Here is a 21,650-nt window from a genome sequence, read left to right on the forward strand (position 1 = left end):
TGACTCCTCGGCGAGAATTAAAAGTACACAGTGGAGGCCGTATGTACCGAGTTGTGAATAGGCGCTTCGTTTCACATTCCTTTCGATTGAGGCGCTGTTTGGCTGAGCCCTCCACATTCAATCTTGGGAGTTTGGGATGGAATCAGGGTGGCCGTTTGACTCACCAAGAAGGTCAGGTTGGTGGCTTGGGCCCTGTTCCTGGGTGCGGCTGCCTCCATTCGGGAGTCAGCTCAGGTAACGACCTGGATGTACCAGTGCACGTTAAAAGAAGCTGGAGCTCCAGTCTTCAAAACTGCCTTCAGATTTTATTCTCGGCCCCAACCAACACAAAGGTCGACTTTCTCTTTCATTCAGGGTTTGGTTTATTAGCCATCCCACCACACTTCATCCACCCTTTTCCGCTTTGCTTCGCAATTCGAAGTTCGTAGTTGCCGTATCCACACCAGAGCAAGCTTCACCCCTCACCCGATCGCCGCTACACACAACCGCCCAATCTCCACCACCACAAAACTGCTGCAAACGGGCAATATGGAAGACTCCGTTGAGACTCAGGAAACGACGCTTGCGTCGAGGTATGCGGTCTCGACAGATTATGCCAAGGATGCCGCCGGGTTAGAAGTCCCCTATGTTAGTCAGGATGGTCAGCACGTTGCTACCATGCTGCGCGGCCTTGAAGAAGGCGCGAAGAAGGGCAAGAGCCGCGGCCCGAGGAAGACAAAATATGCGGTCGATTCGTCTCCGAATGGAATTACTGTCGATTCGTGGCGCTTCCAGGAGCCCGACTATAAGCGCCGGGACTTGCCCACTTACGCCCGCGGCTTGTTCACCACCAGGACCCAACACAATGTCCCTGAGATCGCCATCCGTGGCTACGACAAGTTCTTCAACGTCAACGAGGTCCGCGAGACCTCGTGGGAGCACATTAGGGAGCGGACCAAGGGCCCCTACGAGATCAGTCTGAAGGAGAACGGCTGCATCATCTTCATCAGCGGCCTGGAAGATGACACACTGCTCATCTGCAGCAAGCACTCGACCGGAGACCGGTCCGATGTCGTTGCCAGCCACGCCAAGGTGGGCGAGCGACACATTGAGCGCCAGTTGGGGAGTATTGGCAAGACCAAACAAGATCTGGCCCGGGAGCTGAGGAAGCGAAATGCCACCGCCGTCGCCGAGCTGTGCGACGACAGCTTCGAGGAGCACATCTTGGCTTACGGGCCAGATAGGTCCGGCCTATACCTACACGGCATCAACATCAACATCCCCGAGTTTATGACCTACCCCTCTCCAATTGTTCAGAAGTTCGCCGAAGAGTGGGGTTTCATCAAGACCGGCTTGATTATGATCAATGACATCGATGAGGTCAAGGCCTTCCTCGAAGAGGTCGCCGAGACGGGCGCTCACGATGGCCGTGACGTTGAAGGTTTTGTCATCCGGTGCAAGATGACCAGCAACCCGGGTTTTGCACCTTACCAAGACTGGTTCTTCAAGTACAAGTTCGAGGAGCCCTACCTGATGTTCCGGCAATGGCGTGAGGCGACCAAGGCGCTTATCTCGGGGAAACAGTTCAAGTTGAGGAAGCACGTCAAGATCACTGAAGAGTACCTGTTATACGCCCGGCAACGCCTCGCAGCCGACCGGTTCCTGGGGAAGGCCTACCTTCAGAACCATGGAATCATCAAGCTACGAAACGACTTCTTGGCTCACAAGAACCTGAGAGGCACTGATGCCGCCAACCTCGAAGACCTCGGTGAAGCCCCACCCGTCACTCGCGATGTTATCCTCGTTCCGATCGCGACCCTCGGCTGCGGCAAGACGACTATCGGCGTTGCGCTTACCAGCTTATTTGGCTGGGGTCATATCCAAAACGACAACATTACGGGCCCCAAGCGACCCCCGCGATTCGTGAAGGCACTTCTAGATCAGCTTGATGACCACCACGCTGTGTTTGCTGACCGGAACAATGCCATGAAACACGAGCGCAAGCAGCTTCTCACGGACGTCAAGATGCAGCACACGACTGCGAAATTGGTAGCTCTCAATTTTGTCCACGACGATATCAACACTATCCGCCAGGTCACCCAGGAACGAGTCTTCGCACGTGGCGACAACCATCAAACCATCCAGGCCGCAACGGATATGGACAAGGTCGTCGGTATTATGGAGGGCTTTATACAGCGGTTCGAGCCCTGCACTGCCGAGAGGGAGCCGGACTCCGGGTTTGATGCCGTCATCGACCTGGATCCCACTGCCGGATCGAGAGAGAATCTCGAGATCGTCATCAAGGAGCTGCACCGCCAGTTTCCAAGCTTTGTCAAGGAGATCCCCTCGGCCGAAGACATGGACTTGGCCATCCAGGGCGCACTCGACGGCTACAAGCCCGACCTGCGCCACAACATCCCCGACCGCTCCCGGAGCGACTTCAAGAAGGGAAACAAGCAGCAACGGCAAGCCGCCGAGAAGCCTGAGAAGAAGAAACCGCTCGAGTACATGTCTGTCGACTTGCCTACAAAGGACGTCCTCGCCGCCCTCGAGAAAAGCTTCCCATCCAGCTTGCCGGCCGCCAAAACCCGCTTCTTCAAACAGCTCCAGGGCACCCGTCGGGTGCAGGCCAAGTTCCACGTCACGCTGATGCACAGGGCCAGCGCCAAGGAATACCCGGAGCTCTGGCAGCGTTACACATTCCTGCAGGACACGGACGGGGCAATTCACCCCGACGGACGGCTGGGCGACCTGGGCGTGGAGCTGGAGCGCGTCGTGTTCGACGACCGCATCATGGCCATCGTCGTGCGCTTGGTCCCCACCAACCCGGAGGACGAGAACGTCAACGCCGGCAACCCAGCTCTGCCGGCCAAGCCCAAGTGGGAGTGCGTCAACCGCGTCGCCCACGTCACCGTCGGCACCCGCGACAACGGCGTCAAGCCCAAGGAGAGCAACGATCTCCTCCTGAGGTGGCTGGAGAAGGGCAGCGGGGAGGACACGGGCATCGGCGAGGTGCTGGTTGAGGGGAAGCCGCTCGTCAAGGGTGTCGTCAGGGGTGTGCTGTCGAGATAGAATCAAGACTCACACGTTCAGCCGATTAAAACGCCCAGCGAAAAGTCGAGTGGAACGCCGAGTGGAAATGCGAGTGAAAAGGCGAATGAAAAGCTAATTCACAAGCGCAATAAGCGGCGGGAGCAACGGAGACGTCGACAGGAAAAGAAGGCGCGGGAATAGGGGGTGGTGGTGTGAATGAAGGATGGGAGGCTGTCTTTTGGAGGCGTTTGGCAATGGGTCATCTCTACTTCGATGTTTAGGTGAGAACACTCCGAGCTCGCTACTCCCATTTTTGTAGAGTAAAACGTCCCCTCTTCGGATAGGAAGATCAGTACTGTTTTGAGGAACTTCTAATGTCTTCACGATTCTTCCGCAAGTGATTTCCCCCTATTCCCAGCGCGAACCAAGCGAAAGATAAACCATCTCTACCCAAACCCATTCATCCATCGCACGGATGCAACTACTTAAGCACTGAAGCTGTTCGTGACCTCAACAAACTTAGCCCACTGCCTCGCGGCCTCGCCGCTCTTGACGGCCCACCTCGCGCGGCGCACGCCCTCCTTCCATCGCCCGCCTCCCGGGCCCCGCTCCTTGATCACCTTGCCGTCGTCCCCGTGGCCCAGGTCACTCGTGTCGGCCTCGCAGATGCCCGACACCACAAACAGCGCGGCGGCATTGATCAGCACAAAGTCCAGGATGGGATCGTCGTCGGGTACCTGGCCGTCCAGGATCCGCCGCAGGATCCCCGCGTTCTCGTGCGGCTCCTTGCCCGGCGACACGGCCGAGAGCGGGTGCGCGGGCAGGCCGAAGTCGCGCGGGTGCAGCCGGAAGTGCTCCGTGGCCACGGCCGTCTCCCCGCCCTCGTCCTCGTCCGCGGGGCGGAGCCGCCAGCACAGCGTGTCGCCCGCGCAGCTGATCTCGTCCAGCTCCTCGTCGCCGCACACCACCATGGCCTTGCGCGCGCCGCCCAGCCGCAGCGCGTGCGCGAACACGGCCCCGATGTCCTTGCGCGCCACGCCGATCACGCGCGCCTCGAGGAGCGGGTCGCCGCCGCCGCTGCCACCGGAGGTCTGCGGGGATCCTTGGGCGTCGTTGTTGTTGTTGTTGTTGTTGTTGGCGCGCAGGTCGGTCGGGTTGGCGAGGGGGCCGACTAGGTTGAAGATGGTGCGCCACGGCAGCTGCTTGCGGATGGGCGCCACGTGCCGCATCCCCGGGTGGAAGACGGGCGCGAACAGGAAGCCGTAGTTGGTGTTGCTGTACAGCGCGGTGATGGTGTCCGGGCGGATGCGGTCTATTCGGGGCGCCTGCGGCTGCATGCAGTTGAGGAGGTCGGCCGAGCCGGATTTGGAGGTGGAGGCCTTGTTGCCGTGCTTGGCGACGAGGAGAAGGCTGGAGGCGATGATGGATGCGGTCGTGCTGATATTGAAGGTGTTGTGGGAGTCGCCTCCTGTGCCGACGATGTCGACCTGACAGAGGGTTAACTAAGGGGGGACGGTGGGAAAGATGGCGAGCAGAGCTTACCAGGCCGCCCTCATACTGTCCCTCCTTCCTACGCTTTGCGTCGATGGCCGCCCGAAGTGCGGGCTGATCAATCTTCGCGGCAGACTTGAGCATGCACTCTGCTGTCTTGGCCAACACCTCAGCCTGGCGATCCAAGCCAGTGAAGTGCAGGCACATCAACAAGGACCCAGCTTGAACTTCGGAGACTTGGTTTGTGAAGAAATGAGAGATAGCTTCGGCGATCTCCGTTGGCGAAACCGGGTCCGGATGGCCCAGCGGCCATAACCTTGCCAACAATGGCTTGAGGTTGACGAGGGGTTGGTCTTCAGTTGACGGCGCCATGGTTGGGCTGTTCGGGTTGTTGTTAGATAGGGCGAACAGTGGTTTGCTGGCTGTGGTTTTAAGGATTCATTCAATGATGGATAATCCGAGCACCTTATGTGATCTCGGAATCCAAATTGTACCGTAACAACCGCCAGAAATAGCGAGCGGGAGGGTAGGGTGGGAGTTGACTCATTTTGAACGCGAGGACAAGAAGCTCTTTGAACCTGCAGCTCCAGCTCCCAAAAAGCACCCCGCGATGACCGGAGGTCTGGTGGGGGGTCACAGGGATCCGCCGTTGGGTTTCAGTCCCATACCCATACAACATCCATGCACGTAATCCGGCAGAACGAGGGCGGTGAAGCTTGTGTAAGAATTTGGCTCCCGCTTGGTCATGGCCCCCCTGCACGCGCTGCAATTGGCGACGCCAAAATTTCGAATCTCGAAGTTGGCGAGCATCGAAGTGCATTCGGCGGATCAGTTATTGTTGGGATCAGGTTGGTACACCCCACCGTGTGTCCAATTCACAAAATGCCTCCGAGAATACGATGCGCGATCCCTCGTGGCCTGGGTTCGGCCGTTAACCCGTCGAGGATATCGAACCGATCCGCCGTCCTCCGCCTCCCCTCAGCATCTGCACCATCCACGACCACGAGGCAGTATGCCACAGCTGCCGCAGCGACTGTTTCCGGCGGCTTCAGATTACCAGATGACTACGTCCCTCCTACCAAACCCCCGACCGCACGCCCGTCCGACACACGAAAGTCCCAGCTCCTCCGTACCTACACCTCTCTACTCCGCTCGACACCCCTCATCTTGATCTTCCAACACAACAACCTCACGGCGGTAGAATGGGCCGCCGTGAGGCGGGAGTTGAGGATCGCCCTCGACAACGTCTCCACCGAAGGGTCAGACTCCGCGGACATCGCGTCGAGAGCTCAATTGCAAGTGATCCGGACGCGCATCTTCGACGTCGCCCTCAAGATCGTCGAGTTCCACGACCCGTCCAAGGTTGCTCCTACAACAGTGTCCGCTCTTACCGGAAAGAAAGTACAGGTGGTGTATAACCACGACTTGTCGAAGGCGGCCTACGACGCTTCCAAGAACGCCACGAAGGGGGACGAGCCATTACCCGAGTCATCCTCCTATGGCCAGATTTCGCCGCTGCTTATCGGGCCGCTAGCACTTTTTACTCTGCCAGCCGTGTCGCCAGCGCATCTGGCCGCCGCCTTGAGCATCCTCTCCCCGAGCCCTCCTGCGTTCCCCGCGCCGAGCAAGAAGAAGAACCCCGGGTACCACGACGCCATCGCCCAGGGTGGGCTCCAGAAACTCATGTTAGTTGGTGGGCGGATTGAGGATAAGGTCTTCGATCTGGACGGAGTCAAGTGGGTTGGCGGGATCGACGGCGGGCTGGACGGACTGCGCGCGCAGCTTGTCTACATGCTCCAGAGCGCCGGTCTTGGCCTCACCACCACGTTGGAGGGTGCGAGCAAGAGCCTCTGGCTTACCATGGAGAGCCGCCGGAGTGTTCTGGAGGAAGAGCAGAATGGGGGGAAGGAAGGGGAGAAGAAGGAGGAGACAGCGTGAGCCAGGGGACGCTGAATTGGTTAGAATTGTACCACGACACGCCGCATATAGCGTGGGGTTTGGCGAACGCCGCATTGCAGTAGATGTGAGATCTAAACTTGTAAATTTACTGTATCAAATACCTCCCGCGGCTTACCCACATGCTCATCCCATTGTGATCAAAACCTTGTGAAACCACCCAAGCCGGCGTCGTAAGCGGAGAACAATCCTCGGCGAGGAGTTGCCCCGTAAGCGAGTCCCTGCAAATACCCCGGTAAGCGGCAAAACGGGATCTCGTCATGCTCCTCGCAGCCAGCCGCGGCGCAGCCACCACCCACCATCATCATCACCAACGAAACAGATCCTCGAGAAAGCCCACGACGTCAGCCGTCCGACAACCGGTGGAGGTACCGCTCTGCATAGCAATTGACCACTCGCAAGACAGCGCGACATCACCTGCGGCAACCAAACCCACCGAATTCGCCGTTATCGCAACCGATAAGCTCGAGCTTCGGCGACCCACAAGCCCTCGCAAGCTTCCAAAGCTCCCCCTCCGAACCAACCGCGAGCCAAACCCCCCGTGGGCCTCCTTCAACAGGACACCGACCGAAAAGCGCCGAACTCCGGCCCCCCTATCGGCCGGGTAGCATCCACACCGGAACGGCACCCGCACAGACCGAACCCGGCCCAGACCCCAATAACCCGCGGCCGGCAGGGGGCCCCTCCTATCCCTCCCCCCCCCCCCCCCTCCCAAAAAAAGAACAGACGACGAAGAAGAAGAAGAAGCGACAATGGACTTCGCGCCCTACCAGTCCTCGCCACCGGAGCACGGCCGCTCCCCCACGCACAGCACGACCGCCTCGCCACGCACTTCTCTGGAGAACAACAACAACAACAACAACAACCCGGGCCGGCGCGGCGCCTACTCCCCCGCCACGGGCTACCACTACCAGCACCGGCAGGCGACCATCTCGCCGCCGCCCCTGCAGCACCCGCAGCCGCAGCGCGCGTGGTCGGGCGAGGGCGTGGGCCGCTACCAGAGCCCGCTCGCCGCGCCGGGGAACGCGACGTCCGCGGCGGATCTGGGGGATGGGCATAATGGGGGTGCGGGGAGTGGTGGTGGGAGTCCGTGGGGAGGCCGTGGTGGTGGGATGGGGGACTACTTTTCGTCGCTGGGCGCGAGGGATGGCATGGTGAGCGAGTTTGATACCAGCTTGGGCCTGCGGCTGGACTATGAGGCGTGTTTGGCCTACTTGGTGGCGCCGCCGCTCGGGGCGATCTTGTTGTTGATTCTGGAGCGCAAGAGTGATTACGTCAGGTATGTTGCCCGTCGGTTGCTTGCTTTGTTTTATGTGCTGGCTCTTGGGGAGGGGATGCTAATGGTGGGGTGTGTTGGCAGGTTTCATGCGTGGCAGTCAAGTCTGCTGTTTACGGCGCTGTTCGTGCTGCATCTGCTGTTCTCGTGGTCCACCTTCCTGAGTTGGGTGATTTTCCTCGGGGATTTGGTGCTGATCGCGTGGCTGGTGTTGAATGCGTATCGGGATGCGGATACATTGGACAGGTTGGTCTTATCACGAGAATTCTATGTTATAGTCGGGACTAACATCACACCAGATACGAAGTCCCTATTATTGGGCGGATAGCGAGTAGGATCTTGGACGACGAGTAATAACGGAGGAGGGGGAGAGGTTGATTTTTTGTGACGAACAGCGTGGCGGCGGGGGTTTCTTGTTTTGTGATATCATGTATGCGCTAATGTGTATATCTCCATCCTCGGGGGCAGGGGGGATTCAGGAGTTGGCGGCATGTTGCTAATGGATCTTGGGGGTGTGGCTGTCTATACTGAGGGTCAGGGCTGTCTTTTACTTGCAGAAACTAGCGCAGACCCAAGCGGTGTATTGAATGTAGAGGACGTCGCAGCAATTATACCAAATTATTATCTTGCTATCCATTCCCTCTACACCTCTGGACTCTAAATTCTCACTCACAATAAAGTTTCGAGGACTTCATCCACAGCTCAAGATCTCAATGCCCGTTAGTCAGCTTGGCCAGGCACGGCAAGGGTCTGTGCTGGTTGGTTTGCCCCGGCTTGTGGGTCCCGCCGCCTGGTTACGTCGCGCGTTTGCCTGCAGCGAAGTTACCCTCAGCCCAGCCGATTGAGCTCCGTCCTTCCACAAGCCTCCACCAACCCCCAACTGCATCCCACATCTTCGCACCCAACCCGTGCATTTGTCACTCTCGGTGCTCAGAAAAACAGGCGACGTCCACAATATTCCCATACCTCTTTGTTTCCTCCATAAAACTCACAGCCTGCCCCCCCCGTAAACCGACCCGCAACCCCCGCCAGTCGCCATGTCCACCCTCGAGGAGCTCGACGACCTCGACCGCCGCGAGCGTGACGAGAAGGAGAATAAGGATAAGAAGGATAACGATAAGGGGAACCAAGGTGGCGATGGCGACGCCGAGATGGAAGATGTTGAGCAGGAGGAGGAGGATGCCCTGGATCCTGAGATCCTGAGCCTAAGCACAGAGGACATAAAGACTCGTCGGCGCTTGCTCGAGAACGATGCTAGGATCATGAAGAGCGAGTACCAGCGGTTATCACACGAAAAGGCTACCATGGCCGAGAAGATCAAGGAGAACATGGAGAAGATCGCCAACAACCGGTATGCTGCCCCGCCCTCCAACCGCCCCGCTGCGCCCGCTGACGCTTCTCTAGCCAACTGCCATACCTCGTCGGGAACGTCGTTGAGCTTCTCGACCTCGACCCAACCGCCGAATCTTCTGAAGAAGGTGCCAATATCGACTTGGACGCCACACGGGTGGGCAAGTCGGCCGTCATCAAGACGTCGACTCGGCAGACCATCTTCCTGCCGCTGATCGGTCTCGTCGACCCCAACAAGCTCACACCGGGTGACCTCATCGGAGTGAATAAGGATTCATACCTCATCCTGGACACTCTCCCAGCCGAGTACGACAGCAGAGTTAAGGCTATGGAGGTCGACGAGAAGCCCACCGAGAAGTACACCGACGTCGGTGGCCTTACCAAGCAGATCGACGAGCTCCTCGAGGCCATCGTATGGCCCATGAAGGAGGCGGATCGGTTCAAGAAGATTGGCATTAAGGCGCCAAAAGGTACGGGATTCGAATTTGCGATGTTACTGTATATGACCCATGCTAACTGACATTTCAGGTGCCCTAATGTACGGCCCGCCCGGTACAGGAAAGACGCTGCTTGCCAGGGCCTGCGCCGCGCAAACCGACGCCACTTTCCTCAAGCTTGCGGGGCCGCAGCTTGTGCAGATGTTCATCGGAGATGGCGCGAAGCTTGTGAGGGATTGTTTTGCCCTCGCCAAGGAGAAGGCGCCGGCCATCATCTTCATCGACGAGCTGGACGCCGTCGGTACCAAGCGGTTCGACAGCGAAAAGAGTGGTGATCGTGAGGTGCAGCGGACCATGTTGGAGTTGCTCAACCAGTTGGACGGTTTCGCTTCGGATGACCGGATCAAGGTCATTGCTGCGACAAACCGAGTGGACGTGCTGGACCCTGCCCTGCTCAGATCCGGTCGTCTGGACCGCAAGATCGAGTTCCCCCTCCCCAACGAGGAGGCTCGTGCCCAAATTCTCAAGATTCATTCACGCAAAATGAAGGTGGATGAGGCGGTCAACTGGGATGAGTTGGCTCGCAGCACAGATGAGTTTGGTGGCGCCATGCTCAAGGCTGTGTGTGTGGAGGCCGGCATGATCGCTCTGCGCCTGGGTAAGAACAAGATTGGGCATGAGCACTACGTCGATGCCATTGCCGAAGTACAAGCCAAGAAGAAGGACGTGAGTAGACCCCTTGGCTATCAAACGTATCATGACTTTACGATACTGACTATCTATCTAGACGGTCAACTTCTACGCTTAAACTTCTTGCCGTATATCAAACTTCCACCAGACTTGGCAACAACACATTCGAGGTGGCTTACTGAAGCTGGTATGCTAGGTTCATAGAATACCCGTTTGTGTAAAATGACGGGGCATTAGCGGTTGCCGTCTGCTTCATAGCTCCATCATGCTTTGTTATATGTGCCTAGATGTTCGCCCGGCCCTTCTGTCATCAGCACGGGCAGCTGGAGGCCTCCATTCCATACCCCATGCTCTATGAAGCACACACGCACCCTCAAGCCCTCGATCACAACTCCACCACCTCCCAACCAGCCCCCCCTAAACCACAAGCCCGGACAAATAACACCAACCACCGTCAGCACCCGACGTTCTCGTCACATTTTCGCCGACTACCCTCGGCAAGGCGCTTTATCGTGTCTAGCCGACAGCACAGCCACCCCCCCTACCACCCACCCTAGTAACTTCCATCCCCAAACACCACCACCTCGACGACGGCCGGACCCGAGCAGATTGTAGTGAGCCCGACGACAACGTACCCAGGCCAAAAGTTCGTAATTGCTCCAATCGCTGGGTTAAGGGCTAGGGTGGGCGCAATCGCATCGAGGTGGCGGAGCATCAGGATATGCCGTTCGTTCCGTTGGGGGCATGGACTCGGAGTTGAGGCGTCATAATGTGCTCGTCCCTAGCCACAATGTAGCGTCGCTCCCCGGAGTAGGGTGAGGGGACTTGGGCACGCTATCCCGTGTTGGTACTCTTCTGTGTTTCTCCTTACCGGTGACTCAAGGGTGGTTTCAAGTTGTGTCGTCTTTGTGGATGTGATGCTCTGCAGAGATCTCGTGTTGTTTGATTTCTCCCTTTATTCCTTTCTATTTTTTCTATTTTTACGACGATGGATAGTTGAAGTCACGGGTTTTAATGATTGCATTGAATGCAGAATTGAAAAACCACGTAGTTGCCTACCTCTGTGTATGTAGATAACATTGTGTCACTGATTTGGTGTGACGTTCCACTGACCCGCGCCACCGCCATATCCATATTCTGATGCTTGAGGACGTGATGCTAGGCCGCAAAACTGCATTCAGAATTTAATTAACGCACAGGAGTCATCGGGGGAAGGATGGAGTCTCGTAATCGAGGACGGGACGGGACGGCGAGGGCCGGTTACATCAACTCTCCTCCACGATGGAACTTGGCGACCGTTGGCTCGGGTGTGTGGTCTTGGCCCCCAGCGAAGGTAACACCAAGATTTCAGTCGTCTTGAGTTTGTGGCTGAGTCGCTTACCACAACCTATCTAGGCTATCTTACAGGGGAATGGAGTGTGATGGTTGTCAACTTGTCTCCCCAGGTCGAGGGGATCAGATCATGCGCCGCGATTAGACAACTACCTTATGTGGTACATAGCCTCGCATAATAATAGTAGCGTTCAATATCGAGAACCATTGCTGTTAGCTTCGCTGGCAGGGATTTGCTGCAGCCGGAAAAAGTGGTGCGGCGCTTTCGAGCGCGCGTCAGCTGAATCTTCTCTTTCGTTGCTGTAACAGCAGCAGACGCGGGAAGCGCCGCAGATGAACGGGGCCGAAATCGCAAGTTTGGGCGCCGGGTTTGGACAAAACGAGCCTCGGCCGGCTTGGCTCGATGCCTGGCGGCGGCAGGCAGAATTGCCCTTTACAGCCTTGTATGGTGTCACCCCCACGAAGCCGACGTCTTCCCGTTGAAGCTTAAATTTCCCGACCAAGTGTCATGTGCGGAATCCTTTCGTCTTCTGGTTCGAGTCACCCCGTTTCTTTCGGCCCGGCTGCTCCTGTGTCAGGCAGCTCTTGGGCCGTTGAGTAATAATACAACTCTCTTATTCGCACATTGACAAGGCCACTTAGGCAACCAGGGTTAGGGGTTCCTATCCCAGCCACAAGGTCCGGAAGCGTCGGGCGCGTTCCTCTGATAAGGGGTTTTGGCACAGGTTGAATTAATCCATGACAAGAATCTCTTTGGATTTCGTGGGAGAGGTTGTCCTCAAAGAAACAACGGGGTATATTGAGCATAAGCATGTGCTCCGTCTAGAATCATACATGAAAACTAATCGTTGGAACCTGGAACTTGAAACGGTCAAAAAAAGAAAAAAAGAAAACAAAGAAACTCCTCCAAGGGCGCCCGAAAAAGAAATCTATGTGTGTAATCCGTTCCCATCCCCACCGCACCGTGCGGTCCTGAATCCGGTCGTTATTGTTGTTACATCTTGAAAAGTTGAAATCCACATGCTGATGTATAAGACGCGCTGTCGCTCCATTCTATCATGGAGTCGAGTTGAAATCGATCGTTGTGACTGTGATGTTGTAAGCCGGGCCCGGCCTAATCAAGGCCCGGTGGCCCCGAGGCTCTCAGTACGAGTACGAGTAGTCTGCCGAGTAGTCTGCCGAGTAGTCTGTCGAAGGGTCGTCTGGAAAAGGCGAATAAGTCAGTCAGTCGTCGCGCTAGGGGGTGCAACAGTCGGAGGTGTCGTACATTGGTAGGCGGCATAGGCATCTGCGTAGGCTGCCTGATGGTAGGATGCTTCCTCAGGAGGGGGTGTGCCATACACCAAGTCCTCAACAGGTTCTGCGAATCAAGACACTTGTTAGCAACTAGTCCTAGTATAACTGTTGGCTTTACTCTCTCACCATCGCACTCAATCGGATCCCCGTCCCGCATGGTGCCCTTCTTCTGGGCCCGCTTCTCGAACCGGGCGATGTCCTTGGGATCCACCGCCCTTCCTCGGAGCACGAAGCGTGTCTCCCTGGGCGGGTTCTCGGCTTGCCGCTCCCTCATGGTCTTGATCATGAACATGTACTCGGACGCCTTGATGTACTTGGTGTCGAGATTCCACTTCTTCAGTTGCGTCTTGTACTGCTTCTCGCTAGAGCCATTCCCGTCAGTCAAAGGAAGCATTCATACGCTGGGATGTCATAGGGTACCGACGTCGCCTTGAAGTTGTAAGTCCCCTGCATCTCGGACATGACATCCTTCAGCTTCATGTTCAAGGTGTTGTACAGGTGAGCGATGATGTCGTGGTAGGGCTCCCAGTCCTCAGGCTTGGATGGCCTGTACGCCGCCGGGACTGCCTGTTGAGACGACTGGCCATACACGTAGTATGAGTCCATGGTGTAGGCTAGGCTCTGATGGCTCGATCGGCGTGATCTGGATGTGGTGTCTGCGTGGGGGGTTCACTTGATGCTATAGGTATCTCGTAGGTAGATAGATGCCTTGCTGCTTGGTTGTAGCAAACCCTGGGGGTGTAAAAGGGGGCAGCATGATGAACTTATATCCTACCACGGCCGGTGAGATGCTCGAGACGAGATGGTCATGGAAGGCACGGCCACATGGATGCAGTATATCCAGATTGGGTTCGTTGCCTTGTCTTCACGGCGAAGGGGGCTAGGCAGCTGGGGGCCACAAGACGAGGGTGTGACACTAGAGAGGCTGCCAATGCTGCGAACCCTGAGGTCAAATTGGGGTTGCGAAAAGAATGACTCGACATTAAGCCCCCCGGGGAAGCCTCGCAGAAAGTGGTGGGGTGAGCATGACCCCCTTGCCTATTCCAGGTTGCCCCTGCCAGTCCCCGATTCGCGAAAATAGGCGCTGTCGAGCAGGTGGGACAACCGGCTTTGTTTAGCTCTTGAGATGAATGCCATTGGTGTTGCACAAGTTCCCTGCAGCCCACCCAGGCAACTTGCCCTCAGGTACAGCGAGAATTCAGTACCCGCGGAGAACAACAACGCAACACAGACGACAGCAAAGAAAAAGGAAGGAAAAAAAAGAAAAGAAAAGGGGGCTTGAGAACCAGGAGCGGCGAGACCCGGAAGGAGCAATTGCTCCCCGCGACTGTTGGCGGGGCGCTCATTCCAGATCAGGCATCACGTCTCCACATTCGAGAAGCGTTGCAACTTCCCTTGCAACTCGCAAGATCGGGACGGAGCCCCGCGGTCGGGACCGCCTGTTGCCGGTCCAGTCAGTGACCCACCAAACCCCGAAAAGAGACAACGCTGTGATGACGAGCCAAGGAAAATAAGCCCCTGCGCCCACGGCCGCCCCCGAATCTGCGGCGTCCTGAGAGAGACACATTGCAACAAACCGGGGCGGCAAGAATTCTGGGGGTTTGTTGACTCGACCGCGAGAGTTGATGAGTGGTTTGAGAAGGATGATGGAGGTTGTTCTTCCCCCATCGGCAAGGCGGACCCGACTTGTCTCAGTTGGGAAATAGCGAGCGGATCAACCGCCGGGCCCGCCTATTTAGCGATCCAGTCAGGTGCCGCTGGCAGGAAATATTGAATCGAATTTGGAAGGCCCTAGGCAGCACGGCCAAAATACCACGTCGTCCTCGAACTTTGACTCCATTCCTCAACCCGAAGTCGACGAACAAGAAACATCTCACCGTATCCGTTGCGTCTTGGCTCCCAGCCAGCCGCGCAAAATTCGTTTTTCAGATTGCATGTGACCACAACGGTTCTCAGCCTCGATGGCTTGCGGTACGTACAAGCTGGGGGGTCAGTTGCTGAGGGCTGATGCAAGTGGATGGCAAGACAGTCGGGGACGTCATCGGACATAACAAGGTGTCAACCAGCTCATCTCCAACTTCAGCTTGATTACCGAGATGGGATGAAAGCAGAGAGATCGAAACAAGGTTTCACCTTCACACCCAGTCCCAGGAATTCGGAACCGGGGTACACAAACGTTTTCATGCTGGGCCTTGATGCGATTCGTCTCCCAAGCGCAGAATGCGCGGCGCGACGCAGGCACATGCAGGATAAGCACCACCCGGGAATGCCGCCGGGGGGTCAGTTTCTTAAACCCTATCCAACATACGTTCCCAGCAGACGGCATTTGACCCAACCGGACGCCGCCTGTGTGAATTCCATCCCGTCGGTCCCGACTCCCGCCCGGGTGATACTGCAGCATGTCGGGGCTGCATGCGCCGCATGGCTGCCATGACATGTGCCGTATGTGGCTGCAGCATGTACCTCCACGAGACGTGCGTCAGTGGTGCACTGGGGACAGATTAAGCCTTCTGAGGGGGGCACGACTTCGTGAGCCGACCCAATCTTGCGGATCACGGTGACCCGGGCGGCGCGGAGATGACGAGACAATGGGGCCCCTCACCATCTAGAATGATCTTGTCTCGGCTAGAACCACTCTCGTGCCACACCAGTATCACACGAATCACAGTTTCAAGACCATCCCAGGTCTTCATTCAGCACCTACTCGATCTGGCCACTTGGCGTTTCGTCTCTTGTTCTCTGCATACCCAGCCCCTGCTAGAATAAGCGCCATACGCGCCGTGCAACATAGCATTGCATTGCAGCGAAGGACCTCTCTCACTCTGACAGTGTATGCCGGACGCTGGCGTCTCAGACTTTGAGTGGATGGGCGGCCATGGTTGTACAATCCTCCAGCTCTCGAGCGGATGAACCGGACGCGGGCCCTTGCAGCGCGCGGAACTTTTGGCAACGGTTTAGGAAGGTCAACGACTAACACGGTAATCCTAAGCGAAACGGCCATGTCGTGGTCTGCCCATGAACCGGGGTTGATTCTTTGTTTCGAACGTAGGGAGGTTCGAATTCGAGACCCGGTACATTCTCGCAACCGAAAAAAAAAAAAAAAAAAAGATCATGGATGAAAACAGCCTTGCGGATGCCTTACTTGGCCTTGCCGCCGAGCCTTGTTCCGGTCGTTAACTGTCAGCACATATAAATCCCGTAGCATACCTACGCCGAGCAATTATATCCGCACCCGCCTCACAAGGCTGAATTCAAAAGTCTGGGCGTGCATGTTCACCCACGATAGCCTCCCGGGGCGGCCGAATCGATTGTGACGTCCCTCGGGTAAAATACGGCGCGAATTACCTAGGTAGGTAGCCAAGACCCCAATCCCTCTCTCATGATCGGAGGATGGAAGTAGGTAATACTCCCAAGACGCACCCCCGTGATAATCGTCATGAATACAACCCAACCCGCAGGGAAGAATGTATTTCCCGTTTCCTCGAACTCGTTCGTCCCGGCAACGGGTTATAACCAATGGAAAACCCCTTTACTTGAACCAGTACCCCGTGGCAACACAGTTGTGTAACTTGGCGGTTGCTACTTAGATGTATGAGTAGGAGACCCTGGAACATCGGCAAGCTTTGATGTACGCTCTAGGTCACCTAGATAGTTCTAGGATAAGTTGCTGTGAACCAACTTGCTAATACCTACCTAGGCTATTAGTGAAACTAGCTACGTCACATTGAACACCATCACATGTTCAAAATCTACCGAAATAAGCTAAAAGATCGGATAAATTAACGACTAATACCTACCTCAACTAACCTAACTCCAGCCAAACTAGCGCTACCTCTCCAAGCACGGCAAACCCAGAACCAAGAGAGAGCAGGCAGATTCTACCAGAACTTCTTGCGAACCCAATCTCATCCTCCCTCATAATCCATCATCAAACCACCACTAATTCTTTCTTTTCTCACTACCCTCCCACCCACCGCCACAGCTATCTTTTTCCTTCACCTGCAGCGACGCCTCTCTCCATGATCATGCTACACCGGTCCCATCAGGACCCATTCTACTCCCCTGGTTTCTCCTCCACGATCATCCCCGTGTCAAACCCACTAGAAGCGATGGCTCAATCAGAGCTCCTTATGCACCTTCTCGGCCTTGCGCTGGCCCTCGGCCTCGACCTCCTCAGCCTTCTTCTTGGCGGCATCAGAACCGAGACGTAGCTGACCGGCAACCCAGTCCCACCCGGTCTGAACGTTCTCGCGGACCTTGGCAAAGAGGGTCTCGGCCGGAGAGGTGGTACCATACTTGAAATAGGTATACTGACGGCGGGCAAGGGCGCGCAGCTCGTTGATCTCGGACCCCTGAGGCACCGGGATGCCGTAGCTATCTAGGTAGGCCTTCAGTTCACTCTCGCTCCAGGTGTCGAACACGCCGGCCTTGGTCGTGTCGGTCGCCTTGGTAAGGAAGCTCGTGGCCGAGGCGTAGGAGCCGCCGCCGGCGGAGGACGCCGAAAGATAGGCGGACTGCGCGGCCTCGACCAGCTCGTCGCGTGTCGCGCCCGTCCTGTCCGAGACCTTCTTGGCCGCGGCGTTGCCGCTTGAGGCGATGTAGTTGCGGATGTTGTCCAGTCTCAGGTCGTCCCAGGTCCAGGCGGTCCAGCCTGAGGCGGCCTTATGGGAGTTCTTGCGAACCAAGGCGCGCAGCTCGTCGGTCTTGGAGCCCTGAGGGACAGGCTATAAAGTGCGTTAGCATCACAAAATACCAAAGTAACAATCAAAATACATACCACTCCGCGAGAGTCTAGATAACCCTTCAGACGGCTATCGGACCAGGTGTTGATGGCCTTGTCAAAAGCGTCCTGGGCGGCCTGGGACGCGGTGTCGGTTGCCTTGGTGGCGGCAGAACCGACGTTGGAAGTAGCGGCACCGAACGCAGAAGCGGCTGTGCCGGATACAGTGTCACCAAGGATGTCGGCGCGGTTCTTGCGGACCAGAGCACGCAGCTGGTTGAGCTTAGTGCCTTGGGGAACTATCGTGTGTTAGTACCGATTCCTTCCACACGCTGCAGGTCCAGACCTACCACTGATGCCGTTCTTGTCACAGAACTCCTTTAACTGAGACTCGCTCCACGAATCAATAAGTTTGTCAGTGAGAGCAGCGTAGGCTTGCTGGGCCGTCTTCTTGGAGCTCTCCGTCTGCTCCTGCATCTGGAGGTAGGCAAGGCGGGAGTTGCGCCGGACCGAAGCGATGAGCTTGTCACGCTAATGGTATGGTTAGTGGCCATCTAACGAAGTTGGGTAAGGGAGACATACTGTAGTGGGTTGGGGTGCTGGGAAACCGTGAGTGTCAAGCCACTCCTTCAAATCAGATTCTACAGCAACTGTCAGCTCCGATTCTTGTAACTAAGCTTCGAATGCACTCACCCGTCCAAGTCTCGTACAGCCAGTTTCCTGGATAGGCGGTGGCCTCTCCAGCCTTCTGTGCGACGGTCTCGTAGTTCTCGCGGACCTTCTGGAGGAGGGTGTCCCGCTTGCGGGGCTGGGGAACGGGGATACCATGACGGTCGCAAAAGGCCTTGAGCTGGCTGTCGGTCCAAGTATCTAGAATCCAGTCCTTGACATTGGAGTAGGCACTCTGGGACTTCTCCTCCGACTCATACCAAGAATTCTTGACGCGGGCGAGGAGGGATTCTCGGGTTTCCTCGGCCGACTCCTTAGACTCGACACCCTTCACCTTCAAGTAGTTGGTGAGCTTCTCGGTATCCCACTTGTTATAGGGCTCCACAACGTTTGCGTCCCAATTCTTCTGCACGAGCTGCTCGAGGTCCTTGCGGTCGGCCGGGGTCGGGTAGGGGACGTCATGGTCGGAAAGCCACCGCTCTAGCTCCGTCTCATGCCACTTGTTGTATGCTTTGATGTGATGTCAGTTAAACTGCTAGACTTTAGGGGTCCAGGTGTTACTAAGACATACCGGCATTGGAAAACCACGAGCTGGCAACAGCTGCGTTGGCCACCAGAGCCAACGAGAGGAGTGTTTTAGCAATCCTCATGGTAAGGTTTGTTTGCTCGCTCGATTAACTTTTGATGCGTGTATTTTATGAGAGAGGATTTGGTGTTTTCTGTTGCACTGTCTTTGTCAATGCTGGCAAAGGAACGTCGAGAGGGGTCGTGGTTTTGTGGGAAGGTAGGGATCGGGAAGGTGTAAAGTGGCGTGTCAAGGACGTCACTGCTTCCCGGTTCAGCTCAGCGATTCTGGTTTGCTCGACAAAGGCCTAAACAGCTATCACCGGGCAGTTCCGGGCTGGCACGCTGGCCATTGGCTGCGTCCAAGGAACTCCTCCAATGCTGCTGTCGCTGTGGTCAATCTTTGGTAGCTTGTGGAAAGGAAGCTCCGGGGTATAATGACGTAATCCATCTGTTGGCGCCGGAAGGGTCCATCAAGATGCAAACAGTGGCCCGTTCCTCTTCAGGATTGGTTTGCAGGGTTTCGGCGGCGAACCCGCACCTTGTCGGCGAGTCTGCATACATCATCGCTCTTGCATGTTGGCGGAGGACAGTGGTATCATCGGCGCAAGACGAAAACAGGATATGACGTCAGAGGCCTCGGGATGCAGGGTTAGGGTTCATCTTGACATGGATCCGAGATCGTGAACGCGACGAACTGTGTTATAAAACAACGTCAGAGCTCAACTTCAAGTTCGCGTGACACCGTGATACTGTTTATGGGATAAACCAGGAACATAAAACGCAGTATCATACCATAGCAGATATTGCCTTGAGGGCAATATCTGGTACTTGAATAAAAAATGAAGACATTGCTTCGTAACCCAGATCCATCATCCTCCCACTTTCATCACTGTATCATGTCTAGCGCTGTCTGCATGCAACATATGTCCAGCTTCTGCACAGTACTAACCCCTCCTTGGTACCTAGCCTAGGTAGCCTGGAGCCTAGAGGGCTAACTAGGCGATGCCCTCCTAAACAAAATCAACCTCCTCGACCTCCGGCTTGGCGGGATCGCAGCATGGATCACGTCCTACACACACAAGTTAGCACTACATCACCAACCACAAGCCCACAACACCCAGAAAAAAAAGAAAGAAAAACAACGCACCGTAAACACAAACAACCCCCACATCCCTAAACTCCCGCATCAGCGCCATGCGCGCCGCCTCCGCCTGGCAGCGATAACTGCCGAACCGAAACTCCAGCAGCACGCGCTCCCCGCCGTCGCTCGTACCGCGGCAGACAACCTCGTCTGTCTGGTACGTCAATTTTGTATCGAGGTAGTCCCGCAGGAAGGCCTCGTCGGCCACCGCCCGCGGCCCGCTCACGAGAAGCACCCGCGATCGCGACCCGCCCACGTCGACTTCGCCGGATCGCACGCGGTTCCAGGTCACGCGGGCGCGGAGGTGGGGGTTGCGGCGGGTGGCGTAGCCGGTGATGAAGTGCGCGGCGTAGAAACGTTCTGTGTTGAGGGGAGGGGAGGGTTAGTTTTTGGACTGTGTGGTTTATGTGGGAGTGGGGAGTGGGGAGTGGGTGGTATTTGTTTGCTTGTTTTGTTACATGTACGTACCGGCTGCCGCGCGCTCGAAGAATACCAGCTTGGCCGCGCTGTTGGCGTGCCCGCGTGCCGGGTCCGGCGGGTTGATGTGGGTGGCGTACACCCGGCCGATGCCGTGGACGTTGGACAGCAGCTCGTTGGTTGTCAGGTCGGGTGCAAGGCCGACGAGGAAAAGGCTGCAGTTCGCCTCGGCGGGGATCAATGCCGACTGGTTGCGGGTGAGGGCAGGGTCGCCACGGTAGTTGGGCGAAAAGCCCCTAAGGAGGAGGGAATGGACCTCCTGCTGGGTTGATGCCAGGCTCTTCGCGCGGCAATTCATCGGATGGTAGAAGCGTATCGCATCGGCCGTCGTGTCGGTTGCCGTCGGAGCGGCGGCGTCGGTGTAAGTTAGCTCGCGTTTGACTTGGAATTCTGGCGGGCCTCTGTCAGAGGCCGGCGCCGGCCTTGGGTGATCATGGAACGCTGCGTAGGAGGGCATGGCCACGGTGCGCGGCCAAGTGTTGGCTACGAAGGGGCTAGCCGACGATGGAACGGCCGGGATTCGGCGGAAGCTTGGTCTCCAAGGGTTCTGAGAGAATTCAGCAGCAGCAGTGGAAGTTTCCCAGGTGTGGTTGATTTGTTGTTCGCGGTATACTGGACTTTGTTGTGCTTCTTCCACCTCGGCGAAAAGGTGGCCGCCGCTACCTGGGTAGATGGGTTTGTCGAGACTACCTGAAGTTTCGATATCATGGAGTTCACGAGGTTTGAGCTCATTGGATCGGTTGTCGTGGTGCATGGTACGACCAAAAGACGAGCTGCTGTCGTTCGGGGTGGCCCACGAAGCAGATGAGAGTTGTGGATTATACGATGGAAATCTGCGGCGAAGAAGATCGGAAAATGGTGAGAGTGGGCTAGACATCTTGGATGTCGAGTGGTTAGTGTAGGAAAATTCCTTCAACTTTGAGCAATGAGAGAAACAAGAATTGTTGGGGTCGGAAAGTTGTGTGGTGATGGGAAAGGCAGAATGCTGGATGAGGGTTGTTTGCGGGCAGCTGTTTTATATTGTTTTCAACAGCAGATGGCCTCCGGCTGGCCGCGGTTGTTAGCGGCCGTTGCTGTATTCTATCCCACGTTTGGCTTGATCATGCGTGACGTGATATTCACTATGCCGTCGTTGACTTGGGAACTACCGCTGTATTGGTTAGCTGGACCCTTGTTCCATTAGTGGCGGTTCCATCCTCACTTGCACACTTTAACCGTGACTCATCTAGCTAGAGA

At 56.4% G+C, this 21,650-nt stretch overlaps 8 protein-coding genes across 8 annotated transcripts; 4 read left to right on the top strand and 4 right to left on the bottom strand.

The window, feature by feature from the left end:
• Positions 1-259: 259 nt before the first annotated feature.
• B0H64DRAFT_401098 (fungal tRNA ligase phosphodiesterase domain-containing protein) lies at positions 260-3,368 on the top strand. The gene has a single exon (XM_062804128.1). It carries the CDS (start codon positions 529-531, stop codon positions 3,049-3,051), a length of 2,523 nt encoding a protein of 840 aa, XP_062658117.1. The 5' UTR covers positions 260-528; the 3' UTR covers positions 3,052-3,368.
• On the bottom strand, positions 3,369-5,118 carry B0H64DRAFT_401099 (glycosyl transferase family, a/b domain-containing protein). The gene is made up of 2 exons (XM_062804129.1): positions 4,555-5,118; positions 3,369-4,499 (listed from the first exon to the last, which is right to left on the bottom strand). The coding sequence occupies exons 1-2, from the start codon at positions 4,873-4,875 to the stop codon at positions 3,498-3,500; spliced, it is 1,323 nt and encodes a 440-aa protein (XP_062658118.1). The 5' UTR covers positions 4,876-5,118; the 3' UTR covers positions 3,369-3,497.
• Positions 5,119-5,175: 57 nt separating this feature from the next.
• Positions 5,176-6,544, top strand: B0H64DRAFT_401100 (uncharacterized protein). The gene has a single exon (XM_062804130.1). The coding sequence runs from the start codon at positions 5,185-5,187 to the stop codon at positions 6,439-6,441; it is 1,257 nt and encodes a 418-aa protein (XP_062658119.1). The 5' UTR covers positions 5,176-5,184; the 3' UTR covers positions 6,442-6,544.
• Positions 6,545-6,966: 422 nt separating this feature from the next.
• Positions 6,967-8,186, top strand: B0H64DRAFT_190966 (uncharacterized protein). Its single transcript, XM_062799075.1, has 3 exons — positions 6,967-7,738; positions 7,820-7,981; positions 8,035-8,186. The coding sequence occupies exons 1-3, from the start codon at positions 7,212-7,214 to the stop codon at positions 8,087-8,089; spliced, it is 744 nt and encodes a 247-aa protein (XP_062658120.1). The 5' UTR covers positions 6,967-7,211; the 3' UTR covers positions 8,090-8,186.
• Positions 8,187-8,592: 406 nt separating this feature from the next.
• B0H64DRAFT_401105 (26S proteasome regulatory subunit-like protein) lies at positions 8,593-10,470 on the top strand. The gene is made up of 4 exons (XM_062804131.1): positions 8,593-9,086; positions 9,140-9,555; positions 9,614-10,248; positions 10,310-10,470. The coding sequence occupies exons 1-4, from the start codon at positions 8,773-8,775 to the stop codon at positions 10,328-10,330; spliced, it is 1,386 nt and encodes a 461-aa protein (XP_062658121.1). The 5' UTR covers positions 8,593-8,772; the 3' UTR covers positions 10,331-10,470.
• Positions 10,471-12,311: 1,841 nt separating this feature from the next.
• B0H64DRAFT_433735 (Clr5 domain-containing protein) lies at positions 12,312-13,446 on the bottom strand (the record flags this gene model as incomplete). The annotated part of the gene is made up of 4 exons (XM_062806063.1): positions 12,312-12,746; positions 12,812-12,904; positions 12,967-13,202; positions 13,241-13,446. 4 exons carry the CDS (start codon positions 13,444-13,446, stop codon positions 12,688-12,690), a joined length of 594 nt encoding a protein of 197 aa, XP_062658122.1. The 3' UTR covers positions 12,312-12,687.
• Positions 13,447-16,598: 3,152 nt separating this feature from the next.
• Positions 16,599-19,046, bottom strand: B0H64DRAFT_401114 (uncharacterized protein). The gene is made up of 6 exons (XM_062804132.1): positions 18,801-19,046; positions 18,254-18,739; positions 18,143-18,201; positions 17,911-18,091; positions 17,618-17,859; positions 16,599-17,564 (listed from the first exon to the last, which is right to left on the bottom strand). The coding sequence occupies exons 1-6, from the start codon at positions 18,877-18,879 to the stop codon at positions 16,959-16,961; spliced, it is 1,653 nt and encodes a 550-aa protein (XP_062658123.1). The 5' UTR covers positions 18,880-19,046; the 3' UTR covers positions 16,599-16,958.
• Positions 19,047-20,311: 1,265 nt separating this feature from the next.
• On the bottom strand, positions 20,312-21,522 carry B0H64DRAFT_401116 (uncharacterized protein). Its single transcript, XM_062804133.1, has one exon. It carries the CDS (start codon positions 21,289-21,291, stop codon positions 20,392-20,394), a length of 900 nt encoding a protein of 299 aa, XP_062658124.1. The 5' UTR covers positions 21,292-21,522; the 3' UTR covers positions 20,312-20,391.
• Between the last annotated feature and the right edge of the window lie 128 nt (positions 21,523-21,650).

This window comes from Chaetomium fimeti (genome assembly GCF_033439085.1).
Source record: "Chaetomium fimeti strain CBS 168.71 chromosome Unknown B0H64scaffold_5, whole genome shotgun sequence".
Lineage (NCBI taxonomy): Eukaryota > Fungi > Ascomycota > Sordariomycetes > Sordariales > Chaetomiaceae > Chaetomium > Chaetomium fimeti.